The following is a 23663-nucleotide window of genomic DNA, read 5'->3' on the forward strand; positions in this document are numbered from 1 at the left end:
GTATTGCACACCATCCTGGTAAGTCTTTGTTTAGCTGTGCGCCTGTAACTCAGCTAAGCAGGGACATCTTAAGGATTTCAGGGGCCCCGGGCCAAACGTATTTTGTGGGGCCCTGTTCCTATCAGATTTGACTTTATGATCCAATTTTAGCTCTTTCGTGCCCTCCTTTAGGTCACTGACAGTGCATGGGTACACTAGTCCAGATTCTAAATGTATTTACATCTAATATTCAGGGATAGTCGTGTGTTTTCAATATTTTAATTCAGCGGCAGCTCACAAAATTATTGCTAATAATCTTTGTGACTTCCCCGCCATTTCTCATATGCGAGGTCCTGTTTTGATCTAAAAGAAAATGTTTATATGGATGCTACATTGGGCTAAAAAACAAACATTTCTGTCAAATGTCTGTAAAAAAACCTCCAATTCATCTCCCATGTTAAAAATACATTAAAGGAAAACTGTATTTTAAACATGTGAAGAGTTATTCAAGGTAATCACGGCAAGAACAGAGCTTGCTCTATCAGGGGGCCCCTGAAGGGCTAGGGCCATGGGCCAGAGCCCACTCTGGCCAGGGCCCACTGTGCCCCTGCCTGAAAACGTCTCTGGGCTAAGGTGAGCAGACACAGTTTTGGAATCACACACTGTTGTCAGAATGCCTCCTTTTAGTACAACTCTTTCAGACCGAGGATAGACTTTTTACCTGGTTATTGATGAAACGAATACATTAATGCATTGCATGTGTTGAGACCTTTTTTTGTACAATTGGGACCGGCCTTCGGTTTTTGCCAAACGTCAAGAAAACGGACACTTGTTCTTTTTGTTTTAAATAAACCAATGAACACCTGAGCAGGTCTAGAGCTTAGAAACCAGACTTGGAGCATCTCTCAGTGGTGACGTGCGTCACCCGTACCTGGTCCATGCACGCGCCCACCCACCCACCCGTGGAAGTGATGCAGCAGGTTAGCACAAGATCACACGTTTCTCGTGTCTTGGCTGAAGCGAGCGCGCCGCTCACCCCGCCCCTATCAGACCGACCTAACCGGGACATCCTGTTTTTGTAGCGAGCCAGGATGAAAGCGTCAAAACCAAGGAGGCGACAAACCTGGGAAGTGCGCTCTGACGTAGGCGCGAGCTCTGGGACCAGGATCATAAGGCACCGGAGCGGTGTGAGCTGGATTGTACCCAGACGGCCTACCACTGAGGAAGTCAGGAGAGTTGCCACCTTATGCCGATACCTATCATTGATAAAGTACCGGCCGTTTGTTTTATTTTTAGCTGCTGTTAAGTTCAGCCACGCTCTGGGAGGTGAAAAAAGTGGCGTAAAAGTGTCAGGTTTTTTTTTGTAACATGATAATTATCTGCTATCTTAAAGTGCCTGAAACCCATACAAGCCAGTCTCAAATCACGTTGAGCTGTTTTCCTTATGTTTGTTTGTCGGGTATATGTCTCAGAGAGGGATAGATAGATGGCCGGCCTCCTCTGCTGGCTCCAATATCTGTATCAACCTGGACCTAAAAACACTGGCCAGGGCGGTTAAAGACAAGCGGAACAGGAGGTAAAAGCGAGGCTGAGTTTATTTTTTGCATCGCGCTTTCAGTTTGAGTGAGAGCGCGATGCAAAAAATAAAAACGCGCAGCCATTAACAAAGCCCCTGTCCCTGCTGCGCACGTCGTGCAGCCATTGTAAGCAGAACAAGCACGCAAGTGGTGCGCGTGCGCGCGCGTCACAGCGAGACATCTGTTTTGCATTATCGGCCATGATATTGCAAAACAGATGTCAGCCGTGCGGGTAACAGACACCAATAGGCCGTGTGCGGGGCGAATGCGGGACATGCGCCCGCATTTGCCCAATTGCGTGGTGTCTTTGTTAGAAAGATGCACGCAACGGCCAGTAGCCTGCAAGGAAAACAAAACGACACGCACGAGCGTGTGGTCACTTTCCAAAGCCCTTTTTCTGTTCACATAAAGTCTCGCGATGCGCGAGCAATGCTGCGCACTGCATTGCTAGGCGCGAAACCTAAAAATGAAGCCAATCAGCAATGGGCGGCCTCTAAGCCCCCTGTAAGTAACCTAAATGCCTTGCAAGCAACAGCGACTGCCCTGTCTGAGGCACGACTAAAAAATTGTATTGTCAATACCGAAACCCAGTATCATTAATTTTCACCCCTTGCCTTTGGCACTGTCAAGTAAAACAACAGATGTCCAGAAATCCAAAGATTGCTGGAGTCGCGTTTCTGTATGGGTACAGCCTTCTCTGTCTCCTGCTACTTTGTTATACATATGTTGTGTGTGGTTAACAATAGCAGTGTCAATGTTATTAATATAGTAACAAATACATGCAGAGTTACAATTCGCGCATATTTCCCTTTTGCACACACATTCTGGTAGAGAATAATGTGTCTCATGGCAGACATTCTATATATACCCCATTCTTTAGCAGTATCCCCCGTTTTAGCACGTCTGCTTCTGTAAAAGCCCATGCATGGATTTATATACAAGAAACACCATCTCATACTTTCTTAAATTCTAACTCCCTCTTTTCGCTCGGTGAGTTTTGAGGCCGTAGAACAGCTTGTTGGGCTGGCTGGGTATTCAAACATGTACGTAATTACTGAGACAGCTCCCGGTATATTATAAGCGCTGAGCCTGCCGCACACACACACACAAACACACACACCTCAGCCCCTGCTGGGCTTGGAATTAAAATGGCCACTCCTCCTTCCCTCCCACGCTCTGCCTCCCTCTTGTGCCAGCAGCCGCCAGCCCTGCTCGTCGCCGCTTGCAGTTTGAAAGAGTTTATTGATCGTCTGCCTGCAGGATCCGTCTGCCGCCGAGAGGGCACCGGGCTGTGCGTCCAGCTTGCAGGGCAGAGCTGGTAGCGGCGAAGGAGGGACAGCTGGAGCTGTGCTGCCTTGGTTTGAGCCGGAGCCAGCAGAAGGAAGGGCACCCAGGCAGCAGAGAGCAGTTTGGAAAGCACCAGAGCGCCCACCCTGCACTGCAGGCTCCTATTTCATCTTCATGGGCAAAGTGTGGAAACAGCAGATGTACCCCCAATACACCACCTACTACTACCCGCAGTATCTGCAGGCTAAGGTAGGAACGCTGCTCACTGGAGTCAGTGCAGAGAGCCGTGTGAGCTGAGGACTGTGCGGCCGGGGGCGGCGCCCGACCCTGTCACTAGTGCACGGCTCTGGGGATCAGGTTACCGGGCGGTGCCACAGGCTCACTGGCTCTGGGTGTGGCCCGTGGGGCGCCACCCTATGGTGGAGGGGAGGGGCTGGGTGAGACGGGACAGGCATAACCCGAATTCCATCTGCGACAGTCACCGTTCCTCAGAGGCTGTGACTGAAAGCTTCTGGAATGGGATCTGGGATCACACTGTGCGCCTGCCTGCACGCATGGAGCTGGGAGCTGGTGCAGCATAGTTATTCAGGAAATGCGCTGTTGTACTCCAACCTTTTTTCTGCCTTTTTTAGTGGCTTGACTCGTTTAAAAAAAAATCTTAGGCGCGGGTCTGTTTGTCCCTGATGTATTGTTCTTTTGCAGTTTTTAATATACAGCGAACTCGATCCGAAGGTACCGGACCGCTTTGCATGAGCATCAGTTGCATTAAAAGGTCACACTGTGGTTTTTTTTAAGGCACGGGGATATTACGAGATTTGCCCAGTATCAGGACTTGTAAGGCGCACAGCTTACTTTATTGGACACATTTAATATGATCGCACCTGGCAACATTATGAAATCAAGCGCATCACGGAGTTTGTGGATGTGAGCGATTGCTGCGTGTTGCGTATCGCAGAGACTTCGGTTGGGTTGTGCCACTTATACTTGAGGCATTTTCGTGGTTTGGCAAAGGTCTGTCCACACTTAGTACTCTGGTCGAGTACCGATGGAGCGGCATCTGAACGGGGTTGCGACCGTGGGCAGGTTGTATCTGCATGACTAACAGTACAGGTTTAGAAGGCCTGGCAAACAGTGACAATGAAGTATAAGTCAGCCGTCGGATACAGTAGGGGGGTGCGAGTGTTCCTATTGTATCACATACACACACTTCCAGCACGGATCACCCCTACCAGACGAGGCCTCTGTTTGACCCCCACCCAGTCTGCCCCGAGCTGCTAAGGGAGGCGCCATCTGGAAAGGACGCAGCAGCCACATGCGTGGTGCCTGCTGCTTGCAGGGGCGGGGTGTCTCGCCCCTCCCCCTCGTAAGAACGTATTTCTGTGAAGTGCGCAGAGGGTGTGTTAGTTTGGTTCACAATGTTCACTCCACCCTAGTACCCGTCGCTCTGTGACGTCTAGGGCGCCAGTGACGTCAGATGACATAAAGCAATGCAATATAGCAGCACGATCTATCAACAGTGCTTGCCCACAACCGGTGGTTTCGTTTTTATTAGATTTTTACTGAGAAATGCCACTTGTGTGGCACTTCTCCGTCTCTTTCTAAGTGGACGGCTCTCCATTTATTTCAGCTTTAGGCTAAGTTTCCTGAAAAAGTACGTGTTCACATACATATGGTGTACACATCTGAAAGACAACTCGCCCTGGTCCCAGATTTTAATTTCTGTCATTCGAAGCATGGCCATAGCTTGTTTTTTTAGTATTCTAGTGGCAGTGCTCACTGCAGGACAGCTTTTATTTATTATATTTTCTGCTTCGATTGTCCGGTAGTTTCACTCTGTGATACTTTGGCGGCAACACCACACTCCTCAGGACGCAAATAAATACCTATGCAATTTTTATGTTTATTATTGAATTAATGATTCACAAAACATAAGCCATGAACTTAACACGTTATGTATGAATTAACACAGGGGATACAATAGGTGATAAAACAGAGCAGAAGGCTGTTTACATTTTAAAGATAACATAGGGAAAAAAGGGGGGAGGGAAAAAAGGGAAAATAGGATATACTTTCCAACTTAAGATCAAATATCAATAAATACTCTTAGATATTAAAGAAACAATAAAAAATATTTGTAAAGGAAATAGTACAATACTGAATTTCAATGAAGAGAAAAAGGAAAAGAAGAGAGAAATCATGGAGATTGGAAGTGTTCAGAACGGTTACGAGAAACATGAATAATTGAAACCCTACTCAAATAAGTGGTTAGCGGTAACCTCTGCCATTTTTAAATGAGTTCAATGAGGCGAAAATCCCAATAAAACTGCTATCGTTTTGTCCTTTTACATAAAATAAGCAAGAAATTCGTTTTTAAAGGTTGATATACTTTTAGTAACATTTTTCAGGTTGGGAATGCCTCAATAAACAATATCACATGATTCATAATAGTGTAATTTATTTGGCCCTGCCCTTGTCAGAACAGTACAGTTGGTTGTAGGCACTCTGTCAAAATGCATGAATCAGCACACTTATGTAAAGAAACGGTATACAGGTCATTTACACTTCTTGCACAACATTTTGCAAACATCAAAACAGCAACACAGTGGTATAAAAACCACATTGTTCTCAAGAAACGATTGTTTGAAGCTAAAGCAGTATACCAGAAAATTAAAACATATCTCTCAAGTATAACCTAAAATCTATAATTGTCATTTCTTTGTATGCAGGAGATAGTTTGTAGAAATGTGAGTAATCATATTTTTAGGCAGAAATGGCAAAAAACAATGATCTTAGGATCATTTTTGTATTTGAGGACATGTATTCTTATTTGGGCAGTAATATTTGGTTGAAAAGGTACAGGGATCTATTTAGGGCTGCTTTTCTTTTCACGAGCGCTATAGACAGTTTACTGATTCATGTAACAATTCAAAAGCATTTTAAATTCGTGACACACTGTTACATTCCACACCATGATTATTACTCTTTGCGGGAGCAGCAAAGAAAGGAGGATTGTTGTCAAACAAGAGAACACTACATATCAGATAAGACAACACTCCATGGAGAGTCTACAGTGGATTTTGTTACTGCACAAAGTAAAGTTGCTGTTCTATGCATAATACTGGGCCTTAACCTTGACACAAAACCCAGAAAGCATTCTGACCCATTCTCTTTCTGACACCAAGGCTGGGCTATAATCAGTTCATTTGCATGTTTCTCCCACAGGCCTTTGGATACAGCATCACCCAATCTCATTTAAATAAAGGATGCCTGAAGCACATGTTTAGGTTGATATCCCAGTTATTTTAAATAACTTATTTCAAATATTGTTTTCCACTGAGACCATTAAAGCAATTATTAAAAGGCATTCTACAAAATAAAGACTTTTGTTCCTTGTTTGTCAAAGTTTGCACACATCACTACTTGGTTGTGTCTTTTGGGGTTCTGAAATCATGCCTTACTTAATTTTAGTGTTTTATATTGGCTTTCTTATAGCCCATGCATGTTTAACACATGCACCTCGCGAGGCATTTAAAAAAAAATACTATATTTTAAAGTAGACACATACATAGCTTCACCATGGAAGTCATCCGACCAATGTGCATTTTTTTAAAAGCAGTATAAATCATGACAACTTATCTTCATAACAATTTCCATTTCTATGCATGGTGCCAAAGACAGATATATACAGAATGGGGTCAAAAACACCACAAGCCCACCTATCACATACAGCTGTTGCAAAGAAAGCGACAGATTAACGTTTGAGAACACAACTTTCTCAATACAAGATAATGTAATTTCTGTAATCTATTCTTCAATGTTTGGTGCTACAGATGATTTTAATTTCCTAAAAGAGATATTAGCTATCATCAACGCACTATGAAGTAATCTTTTTATTTCTCTGTCGCGGTGATATTAGCTAATACATTCCTGCAGTTTTCAAGCTTTATGATTCTATTCGAGAATATTAATAATTTTACTTTGTGTATGCCATTAGTGGCTAAGAGCCTGCCTACCAGCAGCTCCCAATTCCCAGTGATTTGTGTTAATGTTATATCTTTCAATTCTAAACACAGAAGAGTAAAAACCACAGTCAACAAACATTCATATCATCGAGCCCAACTCCCAGAGATAGGTGTCTACACTGCTCTGCCCCCGCTGCTGATTTCTCCCATCTTGCCTGGCTGTGCCCAAAGGTCTCTGCATACTGGCGCTCTGTGTGCACCGCCATCGCTGAGATTACCTATACACCTGTTCTGCCTGACCTTCTGCTATGTCTTTTAGGCTTTGTGAAATATTGTCCGGACGCCTCCCGCCGGCTTACTGACATGCTGCTCGTTCTTGCACGGCGCAGGGTTGCCATGCACTGGGGTCGGAGACCCGTGCCCACGGTTAGCGCTTGGCTTGAGGACACTGCACGCTGTCAGACGCTTTTATCCGAATTCTGGGAGTTAAGGCCGGCTGCTTCCCGCCCACTTGACATTTGGTATCAGAAAAAACAAGGGAAATCCTACTCACAAAGAACCAGGGTAAGTACTGTATGTCAAGAAACAAGGGTTCTTGACATACAGAGGGTCGCACCAAGACAGACGGTTGGGAGGAGACGCGCAGCGGCTGCACGTTTCTGTTACTGATCAACTCAGGAGAAATCTACTGACGGGGCACACCCTGTTCCTGCACCCTCGCCATCGGTTCTGCTTCATGGTTACGCCCGCACCAACCAGAGGCATAACACGGCAAATACTCCCCAGGAAGTTCTGTACCACAGGCATTGCCATCCTCCTTGCCTCATCCTGTACCGCCAGCCTCTCCCTCTTCCCTCACACTGAGTACCCGGCTGGGTCCAGTGTGAATATACTCCCATATTCTTTTCACTTGACCGGTGTTCTTCACTTCTCACACGTGGCTGCGCATATTGATCGTTATCCTTTCAGATGTCCCTATATTATTAGGTCCTGAAGAGACCCTGCATCCTTGGAAGGATCGAAACGCCATCGACATAAATGAAAAACGAATCATTGTATCAGCACTGATTACTGAACACAGTGTCTGAAAACATTGTTAGAACTAGAAATGGTCGTTTTCTGTATGATGGAAACCAAGCTGTAAATGTCACAAATGTCACTAGTCTGTTTTTTTTGGTTCCAATGCACAGTGGGGACACTAAGCACTAATTGTTGTATATAAGTGCGAAATTGTTTGAATATTTGATATAAACTGTAAATACTCAATCACACTGTACTCGGCCTCCTTTCTGTCTGAAATCCACATGACCCATTGTTATTGCCATTGCGCATTGTAAGTACCAATATAGTACACTATTGCTCCCACAAGAACCCTTGTTTCTTGACATACACTTGACATTTGGGGCCTCCTTGTCTCTTACCTCCTATGCCACAGTGCTTTGGCCCACCCAGCCTCTCTCGCGTTCCCGCCGGCATTCTACCCACGGCGGTCGCTGGTGTTGACTTTTAGGGTGCCGCCAACCCCTCTGTGCTTTCTGTTGGCTCCCTGCTGTTTTTCTCACCAGCACCTGATCTCCTCAGGGCGATCCTTCATCTCTTTCTTACTCCGTCCCCTTTCATTTCTCTCCACTATGAGCTGCTTATGTACAATTGTTCTCATGATGCATGTACCTGATGTGGTTCTTTTCTTTTAGTGCGGAATTCCCGCCAATGTATACTGTAGCTTGTTGTGCAAGATTTTCAATAAAGGTTTTTGAAAACTTAAAAAAAACAAGCATTCAAATAATTGTAGTGTTGCCCTTTTCTGGAACCTTTTGAAGGAGGCTCTAGCACTAATTAGGTATTTTCCCTGTATGAGCTCTACGTTTTTGAAAAAGGCATCTGAAAATAAAGGGATTGTTTGTTATTATTTGGTTCCTGTGTTTTATGTTCATAGATTCAATTAAATAACCAAAAATTGACTATTTAGCAGCAGAGTTAAAAACTTAATTGTATGGTGGAACCTGCATTTATATCACTTTGTATTTGTCCTTTGTCACTAATCTTCCTTAAATCAAACTTCTCAAGTATAGATTTCCCTTAATATTTATTTAGATAGCAAACGTACCAACTATAAGACATGGAGAAGAATGTATGTGTTACTACAATGGTTTATACCGAAGTTAAACTAAGATCAACAAAGCTATTAATTTAAAGTTCTGAAATTCAGTGGTGAAGGTTCATCAGAAGCCAGCTATGCTCTCTTGCTTTGTACTGATGAACAGATGCCAGCATACAATACCACACAATAAGTCGACTTACAGCATGCCTTCTAATGCGCCAGCTAACTGCGGATATTTATCTAAACAGTGTGTTATGTGTACAGGCAAGTTTGATCATTTCAGCAGTATACTTGACAATATGTGTATACGACTGGAAACACTACAACCCAGCTCATGTGGATGAATACTTGCTAATATTCATGTGTAATATGACCAGTAAAATCTACAATACAGAGTTACATACACGTTGCACATTAAAGCCCTCATCACGATGGCGGGTGGACTGTCACCCACAGGCCGGCGTTGGCGATCCCACTCTATCTAGGCAATCGGTCCAAGCACTCTACTACAATGTAGCCGGTTGGACCGCAGAGGCCGAGGGTAGGACCACCACTTCTGACAGGATCAAAGATTGGAGATGTGCCTGCGCAGGCAGCTCAGTAGGGATTAAGATATCCCTTTCCTACTGCCTGTTCATAGCGGTTTCACTGCCATGAACTGGCAGACGGAAAGGGACTTTGGGGGCCCCAAGCAGAGCCCCCATCCTCTGGGGGGCAAAATGTAGTGTCCCCCCACACATCCATGCATCGTGTGCCAGGCACTATGTGGTGCCTGGCACACGGTGCATGGATGTGCGCAAAATTAATTTTTCTAGTGCAAATTATGCTGCAGCCCTTTTCCTGGGCTGCAAAATAAGCCAAACTAGAAAAATGCATTTTAAGACCGCCTGCACAGCAGTCATATCCTAATAGGCTGGACCGCTGACGTCTTGTCAGGTGGTCACATGCCCGCAGCGATGGCGGTCGGACATTACAATGAGGCCCTTACGTTTCAGTTCAACAGCGATTGTTCAGTTTTTTTACTCCTAATAGTCATTTCAATATTTTTTTAATATGATAATTGAAATTCAATTTTTAAAGACAAAAAAGAGCTGTAGATTAGACATGACATAATTCAGAGGACGTGTCACCTCAATTTACAGTTTATTATACTTTGTCAGCCAACAGCATGCTGTTAGAGAGGATTGTTATGTTAACAATGTAGTCTCATTTACCCTCTGGCCGCGGCTGTAATTCCGCCGCGGAGCTGGGGGGAGGGGGGCCGCGCGACGCTGCCATGCTGGTGACGGAACCACTCCGCCACCAGCCACGGAAGGGCTGTGCTAATGACGGAGTGGTTCCTTCATGGCCCCGCACGCCTAATAGAACGCACCGCGCAGGCGCAAAATTAATGCCGCGCAGGCGCGGCAGCCGGGCCGTGACGGAACCACTCCGTCATTAGCAGAGCCCACCCGTGGCTGGTGACGGAGTGGTTCCATCACCAGCACTCAAGGGGTTAAAGTTTCTATCTTAAAATATTTAAATACCATACGTTATTCCAATCCCTGCTGCCCCCTACCTCCGGCTGTACGCGGGGGTTGGCTGAAGGGCTTGGCCTGGGGACACATGGCCTTTCCTCCCCGGGCCGAATTCTGCTCTGGGGACCCTATTCCCTGGTTGCATATGCGTAGGGTGCATGCAGACCCCTCCCTGGGCCTCTTTTGACCATAAGGACCCCATCACCTGGGGCCCACCAACATATTTAAGGGAATGATGGGCACATGGCCCCCTTTCCTGGGTTGATTTTGGCCATGGGGACCCCATCCCCTGGGACCCAGTGCATATAAGAAAGGTGAGAGGGGCACTTGGCCCCTCTCGCTAGTCTGTTAGTCTGTTTTTAGAACCTGGGACCCCATTCTCCAGGGCCCGGCTGCATCTGGAAGGGGGAGAGTGACACGCGACCCTCCCGCTCTACATAAATCTCCCTTCTCTATGCTACGGGTGTGTCTGTCTGCTGTTGTTATTGTTAATGCGTCTGTACTAGTCACATGGTACATTTTAGGAAATAGCCCCCTCAAATAACAAAAACCCGCCCAATCAGCCAGTAACAGGAAATAAGCCTTCTATCCACAGACAAAATAAACTCCCGGAATTGGAAATCCCTCTCCCTGTAACATTTGCCATGTTCCTCCCATTAATTCAAAGGTATGTTCACAACTAATTCCCACATGTCTGGTTCGTTTTAGTGTACTTCTTCTATAAATGCAAACTTTTTTCTTTGTGTTGACTGTCTAATCTTAATTTTGGATAAACCACTTTCTTTCTAAATTCATCCTTCTCCTTCTACCAAACATTTCTCAAAACATCACTATGTTCGTCTTTACTGCGTATCATGTTAGTGTTTCTCTCTTCTAATGACATTAAAAGTGTTTCTAGTGGTCGCATCAAACAAGTTAAATTATTCTGACAAGCTTTAACTCTGTAGGTCTATGTGGCATAAAATAGTACCATGCTGTGTCCATTTCTATTATTTGTGAATGTAAATTCATGCTTTCTGCCAACGGCACTCTAGAAAGTATTAAGTCATAGTTAGAACAGAAACATTCAAAGTTTTCTCATTTATATACAAATGTAAGCCATATACTACATGAGATTGCATAAAGCAACAGCATTTGGTAATCTGTGACTTCCTCTGATGCTGATGACAGTCAATTTAGTGCACACATAACTGTCCTTGGCTCCCACAGCGTGTTTGCATTCCTGTACTAACCTAGAGTAACTGTTTGTTAAGTAATCCTCCCTATTGTATGCGACAAAGGAAGCTTTCAATTTCTCTTCATCATTCATCTATTTCTGAGGCAACACATGTTTTCTCTGGAAGCAGATTAAATGCAGTCAAGTTAGAGATCAGTATGCAGACTTTGCAAATAGCTTCTTTAAATGATTTTTAGACAATCCTTAACCTTACTCTGTGCACTTCTAATAATGTTATTCACACTCTTCTATTGCAGACTCAGATTTAGGTTGATCTTCTGTAAGATAAAAAAAAATAAAAGAAAAATTGGAATCAGTCGGTGTCAGTCTTTTGTTTTTCTTAAACTTTTCTTTTTAACTTTACACAGTATCTTTGTAAATGTACAGCTCATTTTTGTCAAATATTTCTTATCCTGAACTGCTTATGGCTCAATGCCAAATGGTGCAATAACAGGTACTTGAATAGGTGTGATTTGTTGCTGTTCTTCACCCTTTCCCTCTCTTTGCTGCTGGTAGGATCCCAGTACCACTTCTCCACTCTGTCTCACAGCTTGTAACCACCAATGCTCTTGGTTCAGGATGAAAGAGTACAATTTCTTCTTCAGGATTTCTCACCTTGTTTGAGTGTGATGCATGCACCCAGTTTGGAACTCCACCACACTTCACAGCAGTATTGGTCACTAGAATGACCTGGTAGGGGCCTTTACAACATGGCTCCAAATAACTCCTCAGGACATGTTTCCAGACCACAGCCCAGTCACCAGGACTGAGGTTATGGCACTGTTTTTGTTGTGGATCTTTAGTGGCAGCTACAACCAGGAAAGAAACAGAACGCACCACATCAGCCAATCCTTTGCAGTACTAGAGTAACATACCATCTGTGATGTTCAATAGTGAGTATTCAGACAATATACGGAATTTTGTTTTATTGAAGAGCAGAAATATTGAGTTCGAAATATCGTGATACCCCTCCCCCTTCCTCCCTCTCTTCTCTTTTTTGTTCTTCCTTCCCCTCCCCAAAAAATTTGAAAAGTTATAAAAGCATTTTTCATTGGTATATTTTTTACCCCTTATTGGGGTTTACTTCTCCATTTGCAATGTTTCCGATCATCTCTTATCAACTTTTTGTTGTACTCTTCTTTGCCATTGTACTCATGTTTTACATTGTATTCATCTAATCAATAAAGCTTTTTAAACTTAAAAAAAGAAATATCGTGATACACAAATAGCAGGTGCAAAAATACCATGGACAAGTATATCGATTTTAAGGTAAGCAATATTAATGTTAAAAATATTTCTGTTAATAGCGATGTTAAAAATATCTATGGTGTTAATATCGTTTACAAAAATAGTATTCATAATATTGTTTTTAAATTATTTTAATGTATTTTAGTATATATTTTAATTGTATAGGTTATCAATTGTATAATTATTGTTAAGGTTTTTTAATATGGTTTGTACATTTAAAATTTAGTTTAATAGTTTATTTGTAATTTTAGTTGCAGTAGCGAGTTGTGGGTTTTATAGGGGTACAGGGTAGGAAGTCATTAATTCTAATTAATAATTAGTTATAAATGAGTATTCAATATTTAATTGATAATTATGTTAATTGTGTAATTAATTGTTTTAATTATGTTAATATTTAGGTGCCGGTTTTGGGAGTTATAGAGGTACAGGGTGGAAAGTAAATAATTATAATTATTTATTAATTGATTTTGAAATATTATTAATTAATTATTTATTGTATTATTATTTGTGGTGTGGCTTGTGGTTTTTGTATTATATAAGGAGTGGCGGGCATTAATTATAATAATTAATATTAATTATTAATACTTATTTAATTGATAATTGTGTAAATTGTGTAATTAACATTTTAAGGTTATATATGAGGTGTGGGTTGTTGTGTTTGTAGGGTGGAAAGTTCATTAAATCTAACTACTTTGTCGATGGTTTGGTTAATTGTTATTAATTGTTTAATTGATAATTCAATATGTAAATCAATTAATTAAGATATTTTTTTAAATATATATTAGGTGTTCATTGTTGGGTTTCTAGCGATTAAGGGTGGTAAGTTAATTAAATATAATTATTCTATTATGAGTTAATTCTATAAAACATTTATCAATACCTCAATATCTCTATAACAGTCTGTATTAAGGATTCACTTGGTTATGTGAGTGCATGCATAAGTCTCTGAGTGGGTCTGTCACTGCATATATAAGTCTATAAGTGGATATCAAAGTAGACTCATGAATCTTTCAGTATGTGTGTTACTGACTGCAAAAGTCTCTGAGTGCATCTCTATCAGTCACTGTATGAGTGGAAGTATAACTCTCTCAGAGGCTCTGTGAGTCAGTACGTGATTGTCAGACTGGATCTGTGACTGAATCAATCAATGTCTCGGTGGGTGTGTGAGTGGAATTATAAGTCCTTCAGTGAGTCTGTGAGTCGCTGCATGCATGTCTGAGTGAGTCTGACTGGGTGTGTGAGTGTCTGAGTGGGTGCATGAGTGTCTGAATAGGACTGAGAGTGAGTGTATAAGTCTCTGACTGCGTATGTGAATGAGTACATGATGAGCCTGTGACTGGATCTATGAGTTGGTTGGTTCATAAGTACCTAACTGGGTCCCACTATCAGTGGGTGTGTCAGTGGAAGCAAAAGTCTCACACTGGGTCTGTAAGTGGGTGTATGAATGTCTGAATGGGTCTGTACATGAATTCGTCACTCTCCAAGTGAGTCTTTAAGTGTGTGCATGAGTACCTGCATTGGCATGACAATATGCACATCAGTATCTGAGTAGGTATATGACATGATATATAAGTATGGGAGCTGAAATGTGAATTGGTGTTTAAGTGTCTGAGTGAGTTTTTGAGCACATACATGAGTGTGTGACAGTGACTGGCGAGTGTGTTCAAATATATATATATATATTTTATTTTTATTTTCATTAATGTTCAAGATATCTTTGCAGTATTCACAATGTCCCCATGACTGTACAGGGGGGGATCGCAGCATCGTTGCGAATGTCACGTGTGATGAAAAAAATCTATTTTGGACACATAACTTGTGTCACTAACACCCCATTCCCAAACATGGGTTCAAAGTATCTCCACTTTGACCCTTTATGTTGGCGTTTTCAGAAATTGTGAGCCCCGGGAACTGTTCCCGATCAATAAAATGGCAGCTGCAACTTTCTGTTCAGGATCCATCCAGCTATTTAGAGAATTCCCGTTGGAGCATGCATTCACAATTTATTGTGGAAATGTTGCAAAATATTCGCAGCCAGAGATATCACTATCATTTTCAGCTTACATTTCTCAAAAACTGCTAAACAGATTTACACCAGATAGGCAAAAGGCACTTAATTGAGCTAACATCTATCTCGCTGCCAAATATGGCGAAAGTCCGTTCGGGCTGTAGGTGTGGCAAAGCGCTCCTATGGGAATTAACATTACAAATGCACCCTTATTTTGTGCCCTAAATTCTCGTTCCCCACTGCATGGACCACCACCAAACTTTCCATGACAACTAGAACCTACCTTGACATTTTTTTGGGAATATTACATGAAGATTGGTTAAACTACGCCAAAGTTATAGGCAAGTCAAAAAAAGCTTTTCCTATGGAAACTAGGTCCTACGTATAACTACCTACTCGAGACTGCCAGTAGGTAATGTGTAAATATATATATATATATATATATATTTCCAAAAGGTTCCAATCTCCTGACGTCGTTCTCTCTCAGGCAAAGTAACGGATACGGACCACCAAATCTGTGCAAATTAATTTATTTTGTGCAAAGTGTCGCCATATTTATATATATATTCACTAAAAAAACAAAGGTTACAGGGACGTTATAGTTAGGGTCAGATTTCCCCCATGCAAAACCAGTGAAACTCAGCCGTTATAGTTAGCTTAGCTAACTATAACTTGTGCCACCGCAATGCACTGCTTATGACCTCAAATATTGCATCACGCATGACATGGTCAGTGACATCACTGATGACATCCCAAATTACATCACTCATGACATCATCTAGTGACTGTGAATGTTTTAAAAACATTTATGAGGGTTAAATATATATATACCAAGGTCTATTGGTAAGTCAGTGGGTGTATGAGTACCTGTATTGATTATTCAGTGGGTACGTGACTAACTGTATGCGTGAGTGATTAGGTGTCTCAGTGAATGAATGGGTGAGTGACTAGGTTGTGTGAATGTCTGTATCAGTCTGTCAGTTGGTATCTAAGTGGCTGTATGGGTGGGTGAGTGGGTACGCGAGTGGCTTGTGGGTATTTGATTGGTTGTCTGAGTTCCAGTATGGGTGTATGATGTCTGTGTGGGTGAGTGAGGAGGTGTGACTGTCCACAACGATGAGTAAGTGGGTGGGTGAGTCATTGGGTGCATAGGTTAGTGAGTGTGTGTGTGAGGGGTTGTATGGGTGAGTGAGTATGTGTATGGCTATGTGAGTGAGTGAGTGCATGTGTCAGTGATATATGGGTGAGTAACTGGGTATGTGAAAGGTGGTATAGGTAAGTGATGGGGTATGTGAGTGACTGTATGGTTGAGTGAGTTAAGGTGAGAATGGCTGTATGGGTGAGTGTGTGCTTTTGTCAGAGACTGTATAGGTGAGTGAGTACATGTTAGTATCTGTATGAGTGAGTGAGTGTGTGTGTAATTTGTTGGTTGAGTTAGTGGCTATGTGATTGACTGTATGGGTGAGTGAGAAGGTGTGTGAGTAACTTTATGGGTGACTGACTCAGTGTGTGAATGTCTTTAGTGGTGTTTCATTGGATATGTCAGTGGCTGTATTAGTGAGTGAGTGGATGTATGAGTGATAGTATGGGTGAGTGAGTGGATGCGAGTGTTGATTTATGAATCAGTGAATAGCTGTATAAGTACTGGTATGGGTATGTGAATGGATTTGAGGATGGTAGTGTGGACGTTGGAGTGGGTGTATGAAAGGTTATTTGGTAGTGTGAGTGATGTGTCAGAGATTCTGTGGATGATGTCATCAGTGGTGGCATTTGAGATGTCATTAGTGATGTCACATACCATGTCATGAGTGATGCAATATGAGCGGTCATCAGGAGTGCATTGCGGGGGCACAAGTTATAGTTAGCTCAGATAAATATACTGGCTAAATTTCACTGGTTTGGTACATCTGATACCTACGGTTCAAGCTAGCGCTATATAAAACTTTTTAAATAAATACATGGAAATCTGACCCTAACTATAATGTCCCTGTAACCTTTGTTTTTTTTTCCAGTCAATTTATAAGGTTTTTTAAATGCTAATTCCTAACTTGAACATCCCTGTAACCTTTGTTTTTTCAGTGAATGTCTAAGGTTTTCTTAAATGCTAATTCCTAACTATAACGTCCCTGTAACCTTTGGGTTTTTTTCAGTGAATTTCTAAGGTTTTTTAACTAGCAGTCGTGTTTTCAGAGCATTGGAGAAAGGGGACTGGGCCTCTGACCAGCTCTCACGAATTCTGCTGTGTAGGACTTCCAAGAGGGCTTCTTGCCCCCAAGGTCCCTCAGGAATAAAGTGGACTTCTTGTCCCAATGAGTAGTGCACCACGAGACGTGTTTGCAGAGTGATGGAGAAAGGGGGCGTGGCTTCCGAAGACCTCTTGGCAGTCCCGCTGTGTGGGACTCACTGTAGATAACAAGTAGTGTTGCTAGCCCCTAGGGAGATCCTTGGGGGCCACCTACCCCTCCTGTTACCTCCAGTAAGTCCCACACAGCAGGATTGCTGAGACCTGTTAGGAGGCCACACCTCTTTTCTCCACCAATCTGCTAACGCACATCCTGGTACACTACTAGTAGGGGATAAAGTCCCCTTGGCTATTAAGGGCCCTCGGGGGCCAACTACCCCTCGTGTTACCTCCAGCAAGTGCCACACAATAGATTTGCAGAGAGGTTTTTGGTGGCCACGTCCCCTTTCTCCACCATTCCGCAATCGTGCCTCCTGGTGCACTATTAGTTGGGGGATGAAGTCCCCTTGGCTCTTGAGGTTTCCTTGGGGGCCAACTAGCCCTCCTGTTACCTCCATTAAGACCCAAACAGCTGGGTTGCTGAGAGGTCGTAAGAGGCCACTCCCACTTTCTCCACCACTCTTGAAACGTGCCTCCTGGTGCACTGTTGCTTGGAGGAATTAGTCCACTTTTGTGCTGAGGCCCTCAGGAGGTAAGGTGACCTCATACCCCCACCAGCAGTGCACCAGGAGGTGCATTTGCAGAGTGGTAGAGAAATGGGCATGACCTCTGACCACCTCTCAGCAATCTCACTGTGTGGGGCACACTGGAAGTAACAGGGGGTCTTGTTGGCACCTAAGGACCCTCAGCAGGCAAGGGGACTTCATACCCCAACCAGCAGTGCGCCAAGAGGCGGATTTGTAGAGTGGTGGAAAAAGGAGGCGGGGCCTCCAGTGAGTTGCCAGCTTTAAAAAATATATTTTTAAGGAAGGGCGCCCACATTGCCGCCCTTCCCTGGACTGTTTTGGGCCCCTGGGACCCCCATCCCCCGGGGCCTGCCCCTTTTTTATTTTTATAAATATAAAAAGGGAGGGAGGCCACACGGCCCCCTTCCAGGGCTGATTGCAGCCCCACGTACCCCATTCCCCAGGGCCTGCCCCCACCCAATTTTTTTTTTAAAAATAGGAAGGGGACCCTATTCCCATGGGCCACGACTGTAGTGTTTGTGCCCTGGTCCCACCCAGGGCACCCAAGTTTAAAAAGTTGGAGACAGCGGGGGAGCCTCAAGGTCCCCGCATTTCCTGCTGGATCCGCGCCTCTTGCGGGAGCCAGCATTGCTTTGAAATCCAGGGAGCTGATAACATTCAGCTCCCTGGATCCCAAATCAATGTGTCTGTTTCCCTGCTCGTTTCACGGAGGGCAGTGAAACAGACGCATGCTGTGCTTTTAGCAAGCAAGAGTATTTTGTACTGAAAGCAGAGCACTTGTTTGCTGTGGCTTGGCGGGAGCAGTGCTCCCGCCAAGCCATACTAAAATGCAATGTCCTGTGGGTGGGCACCCCAGGAATTGATGGAGCCGGTCCTGGAGGGTAGCGGCAGAGCCCCCTACACATTATTATTTATTTTAGCCAAGGGGAGGTGGCGGCCTCCAGGGCTGCGGGAAGGCCTTAAGGCCGCCCCCACACATTTTTTAATTATTCATTAATGTTTGTGCTTCACAGAGGTGGTAGTATCCGGTGCAGCGGGGGGTCGAGTGGGCCCCTTCGCATTTGTATACAACAGTGCCCTGGGGCAGCAGGGGAGCCACGTGGCTGCAAGGGAGGCCTAGGTCTCCCCCGCATTGTATTTTTAGGGCTCGGGGCGGAGCGCCGAGATCCTATTAGTACAGAAAGAAAAAAAAGTGTGTTAAGGGCTCGGGAAAGACACATTCCTTAGTTTTTTTATTATCTGAATGGTAATTGGTCTTCGCGGTGATGTATTTTTAGTAGTCTTGATGCTATTGGGCAGTTGTAATTTTCGGGTGCCATTTTGGGCATTTTTCCTGCGGTTACGTGCTCGGCAGTGCATTAATCTTAATTAGGAGCTGTCAGGGTGGCCGTGTAATGCATTCCAGATGGTGTGCGTGCGTTCACCATAGAGCAGTGTGTTTGTCGGGCGCGCGTCCTCCTCACGTGCACACAGGCTTCAGATTTCATAAGCGCGAAGAGATTCACACTGCGACTGTGTCCTTTAGCATAAAGTGAATTACTTTGCTCCACGCGCAAACACGTTTGGCTATGAACCGACGGGCGGACAACAGCGCCAAGAAGACACAGTCAAACAAAGTACCGGAGCCAGACAAGGACCAGGCACCGCGCAGAGGACGTAGGCAGAGCGCGCTGCAGCAGCATGGCCCCGGCAGCTGCCCTCCTTCTCTGCACGGCCCTCCTGTGGCTGGCGGAGCCCTCCCAGGCCGGGCAGCACGAGGACTCTCTGTACATGTGGATCGACGCGCACCAAGCCCGGGTCCTTATAGGTAACATATCTCTCTCCTCTTGGATTTACTGTAGCGAGGGGGGTGTTGGTAGTCCGTTGCACGTGGTCAATTCCGCAAAAAAACAGCAGCGTTCTCTGCAGCATGCTTGCGTATTATGGCATGTCTACAGTGTTTGAAAGGTGCTCACCATGACATTTTGCTTATCGACTTGTCAGTTTGCATCCCTCCCTGCTAGCATGTCTCCCTGTCTTCCTGCCTGCCTGCCCGATTTCCACACAGTGTTATCTGTGCACCTGTGAAAACTGCATTTCTTTTCAAATTTAGTGGCCCTGTCAATGGAAAATGTGCTGTCTGCAAAAGCCAGTGCGGTACATACCACACAGTGCGTTATTAATACACGTGTGACAGTGCGCTCCAACATGCACCGCCAGCCACATGGCACATGTAATCTACGCTCACTCTCCTGCTGATCGGCGGCCGCGTGGCTCATTTGCTCCCTGTGTGACCTTGGATGTTTCACAGACACAATCCCCTTGACTTGGGAGATGCAACGCTGATCCACCCTGGAACTCGTTCCATCACCACTGGCTCGAAGTGATCCGGTCTGATGCATGCCCCCTGGAGCGCGACTGTCAGGCGTTAAAATGCGAGCAGCGCATCTAATCCGAAGCAGCGTTGGCTGCGTGTTGTCCTCAGGGGGTCAGCTCTACTTTAGTGTGTGTTTGTGCTTGTGTGTGAAGCTGGCGCTGATGCCAGTACTGCACCAGTTCTTTGTACTGGCACTAAAGTTATCTATATTTCCTGTACCTAGTCTGCCTGTGACTGCATCTCAGCCGCATCTGCCTTAGATTGACCTTTCTCTGGACTTTAGCAAAGCTTTCAAAGGAACTGCCTGTCCCATAAGTCATCTGGAGCAGTGCTTAATTTGTAGAAGAATGAGTGCTAGTGCCCAAAGCCGCCCTCAGAAGCCCGGCCGGCGCTATTTAATGTTGACAGGCCACACACCAAGGCTGTGTAGTCTTCAAACCACCTCACGACTCTTTAATCCACTGCCAGGCACTCCCTCCCCTTTAACTCACTCTTTCAGGTTCCTGCTACGTCCCTCTGTGACCCCCCCCCGCCCCCACCTTTCTCTTCCTCTTTCTTTCCTGTTTGTGTTTTTTCCCTCTCTTGCTGAGGTAAAAGTTTGATGAGGAAAAATAAGTGTAGTCCCCAAACATAAGTGCCAAAGCCCCCCACCAGCAACCACCCGCTTAAATTAAGCACTGGATAGGTGGGTGCAGATTTGCATGTGCTTTGATAGGATAAAGGTTCTGTTTGTGTGAGGGAAGCTTGAACTGGCTGCCAGTGCCGTGTAAAGGAAGCCTGTACTGTTGATACCAGTGTCCTATTTGTTCTCTATGTCAGAGAAGCTTGCATTGTTGTGGCCTGATCTCTGTCTCCTGCTCATCATGTATGCAACACATGTCTTTTGATAGGAAAAACACTTGCACTGCCATTCATGCAGCACCCAGTGCCCCTGGAAAAACATATTTCTGTGGCCATTGCTTCTTCAATGTACTTATTTTATTTTCACGCTCAGTTTTTCTTCTCTCTTCGTTTCCTTCTCCGAGAGTTGTAAAACACAGAGTGAAACAGTTACCAATATGGACTGTGTGCAGGTGTTTTGCCTGTAGTTGAAAACAATCGCCCTAAACATGATTTAAATGTAATTAAAAAGGAAGACAATATTGACCCTTCCACCTCGTATTCAGATTTAGTTTCACTCTTCATGCAGATTCATATTTACACCCCAGTGTTGTCAAAGCAGCAGTCGTTTCCAAGAGGGTGCCCAGAGTGCAACAATCATACACGAGTTGTATCTCTTTTCAAACTCTGATGACATGAAACTTAAAGTGGATCCTAGGGAGACATGTATGTAATGAACATGTAATGTACATTACCGTTCTGTCAGACTGTTTCTAGTTCAAAAGACATTCTTCTAAAGTCCCTGTGTGGTAAACATCAAGTAAACCCGAAACTGAATAAAAATTAGGAATACAGCTTTATGCACATAATTAAGTAGGCAGCACTAAGTAAACCACACTGTAAAGTGTATTAATGAGAATTCATTCCTTATGAAAACCTGCAAAGAAAACAGTCTATTGCAGCCCACTGTAGGCGGATTTTACTACAAGAGGAAGGTATAGACAAACGGTAAATGCTGTGAGTGTGTTAATTCACGTTGGGGAACAACTACTTTTAGTTTCAGGTGTTTTCCTGTTTGATACATTAGAAGTTTCATTATCTAGTCGCAAAGTTCAGAAGAACTAGGGTCCCTCAACATATGTCTTAGCCAACATACATAAGACCAGATGAAACTAAGAGGCAGTACCAATGTGAGTATAAAAGCGGGATCACAGAAAATATGTTTATTTATCTCAATAGATTTCTGATGCCTTATGTCACTTCACTATCCTCATATTTAAAACAATCAGATGATGGTATTGGGAGGTTGAAGTGTTTGCTAGTATGTGTTGGTTGTGTTCTGCTCACTTCGGATGTATGTGTTTTACATACAGTCAAAGAACAACAGGATGGACTGAAAGCCCTCAAATAGTTTTGTCTGACAGATCAGTGACATATATTGAGCATGCATCTTAGCTGAATGAAATAGGGATAATTATTTCATACCACAATGGTTTTCTATTTATTGGGGAATACTTTTTTGGTTGTGCCTATTAGACGGTACATGCATTGTCTGTTGCGAGACAAATTGTGGGCTTACCAAGCACATATTGGGCTTGAATCACACACACTGCTAATCATTGGTCCTGCCACGCTAATTTTTTTGCTTAAAATTCGGTGGCTTGCCTTATCCATTTTGTGTCTGTCCTGGAACATTGTCTCTGTACTTGTGTCGTTCCACTCTGCATTGCACACTTTTAAGGACGTATGTTTTTTAGTGAGTAGTGAGTAGAGTAGTGAGTAGAGTAGTGAGTAGAGTAGTGAGTAGAAAGTAGTGAGTAGTGAGTAGTGAGTAGTGAGTAGAGTAGTGAGTAGTGAGTAGAGTAGTGAGTGGAGTGTAGTGAGTGGTGAGTAGAGTAGTGAGTAGTGAGTAGAGTAGCGAGTAGTGAGTAGAGAGTAGTGAGTTGAGTAGTGAGTAGTGAGTAGAGTAGTGAGTAGTGAGTAGAGTAGTGAGTAGAGTAGTGAGTAGTGAGTAGAGTAGAGAGTAGTGAGTAGTGAGTAGAGTAGTGAGTAGAGTAGTGAGTGCAGAGTAGTGAGTGCAGAGTAGTGAGTAGAGTAGTGAGTAGAGTAGTGAGTTGAGTAGAGTAGTGAGTAGAGTAGTGAGTAGTGAGTAGAGTAGTGAGTAGTGAGTAGAGTAGTGAGTAGAGTAATGAGTAGAGTAGTGAGTAGTGAGTGCAGAGTAGTGAGTAGAGTAGTGAGTAGAGTAGTGAGTAGAGTAGTGAGTAGTGAGTGCAGAGTAGTGAGTAGAGTAGAGTAGTGAGTAGGACATCACAGGCAGCAGCTGTGCAAGCTTCTTACACTCACAAGGAGACCACAGGCAGCTGAGGTGCAATCTTCTCCCACTCACAAGAAGGACATCACAGGCAGCAGCAGTGCAAGCTTCTTACACTCACAAGGAGATCACTGGCAGTACACACCACATGAACACACTCCATAACATATAGCAACAATAAATTGGCATTTACAATGCCATTAGCTCAAACTCAAATAAATCCGAGCCCAATTGCATTTCTAATGCTTGTTAATTAATGTATGTGCCCCGGGGAGGTGGTGGTCCCCATGGCTTAACAAAAAAAACCTAGGAGAGGGGCCCCAAGAGCCCCCTCCTCCATTTACTTCATGCCACAAGGATTTGTCCCACCTGGGGGTTTAGTTTAAAAAAAAAAGATGGCAAGACTCCAGTGCATTTAAAAAAAAAAAATTCTACAGATTTGAGAGTCTTCGAAAAAAGCTTTTAAATCCTGGCGGGGTCCCTGTGAGACCCCCCCCCCTCCATATCTGGGGGCTCAGGGTATTCCGACCCTGCGCCCTCTTCGTTCTTTTTTTAAACTTTTTTTCTGCCGAG

General features: G+C 44.0%; 1 protein-coding gene across 3 annotated transcripts in view; it reads left to right on the forward strand.

The window, feature by feature from the left end:
* The first annotated feature begins 2729 nt into the window (after positions 1-2729).
* RBMS1 (RNA binding motif single stranded interacting protein 1) overlaps positions 2730-23663 on the forward strand; it is a 764797-nt gene continuing 743863 nt past the window's right edge. Inside the window, exon 1 of one of the 3 annotated variants that reach the window (XM_078681673.1) lies at positions 2730-3092. In XM_078681673.1, coding sequence (XP_078537799.1) covers positions 3018-3092 — 75 coding nt within the window. In that variant the 5' untranslated portion in view covers positions 2730-3017. The remainder of the gene's footprint in view (positions 3093-23663) is intronic. The other 2 variants (XM_078681675.1, XM_078681672.1) reach the window with 2 other exon arrangements.

Source organism: Lissotriton helveticus, chromosome 3_1 (genome assembly GCF_964261635.1).
Source record: "Lissotriton helveticus chromosome 3_1, aLisHel1.1, whole genome shotgun sequence".
NCBI classification, from domain to species: domain Eukaryota; kingdom Metazoa; phylum Chordata; class Amphibia; order Caudata; family Salamandridae; genus Lissotriton; species Lissotriton helveticus.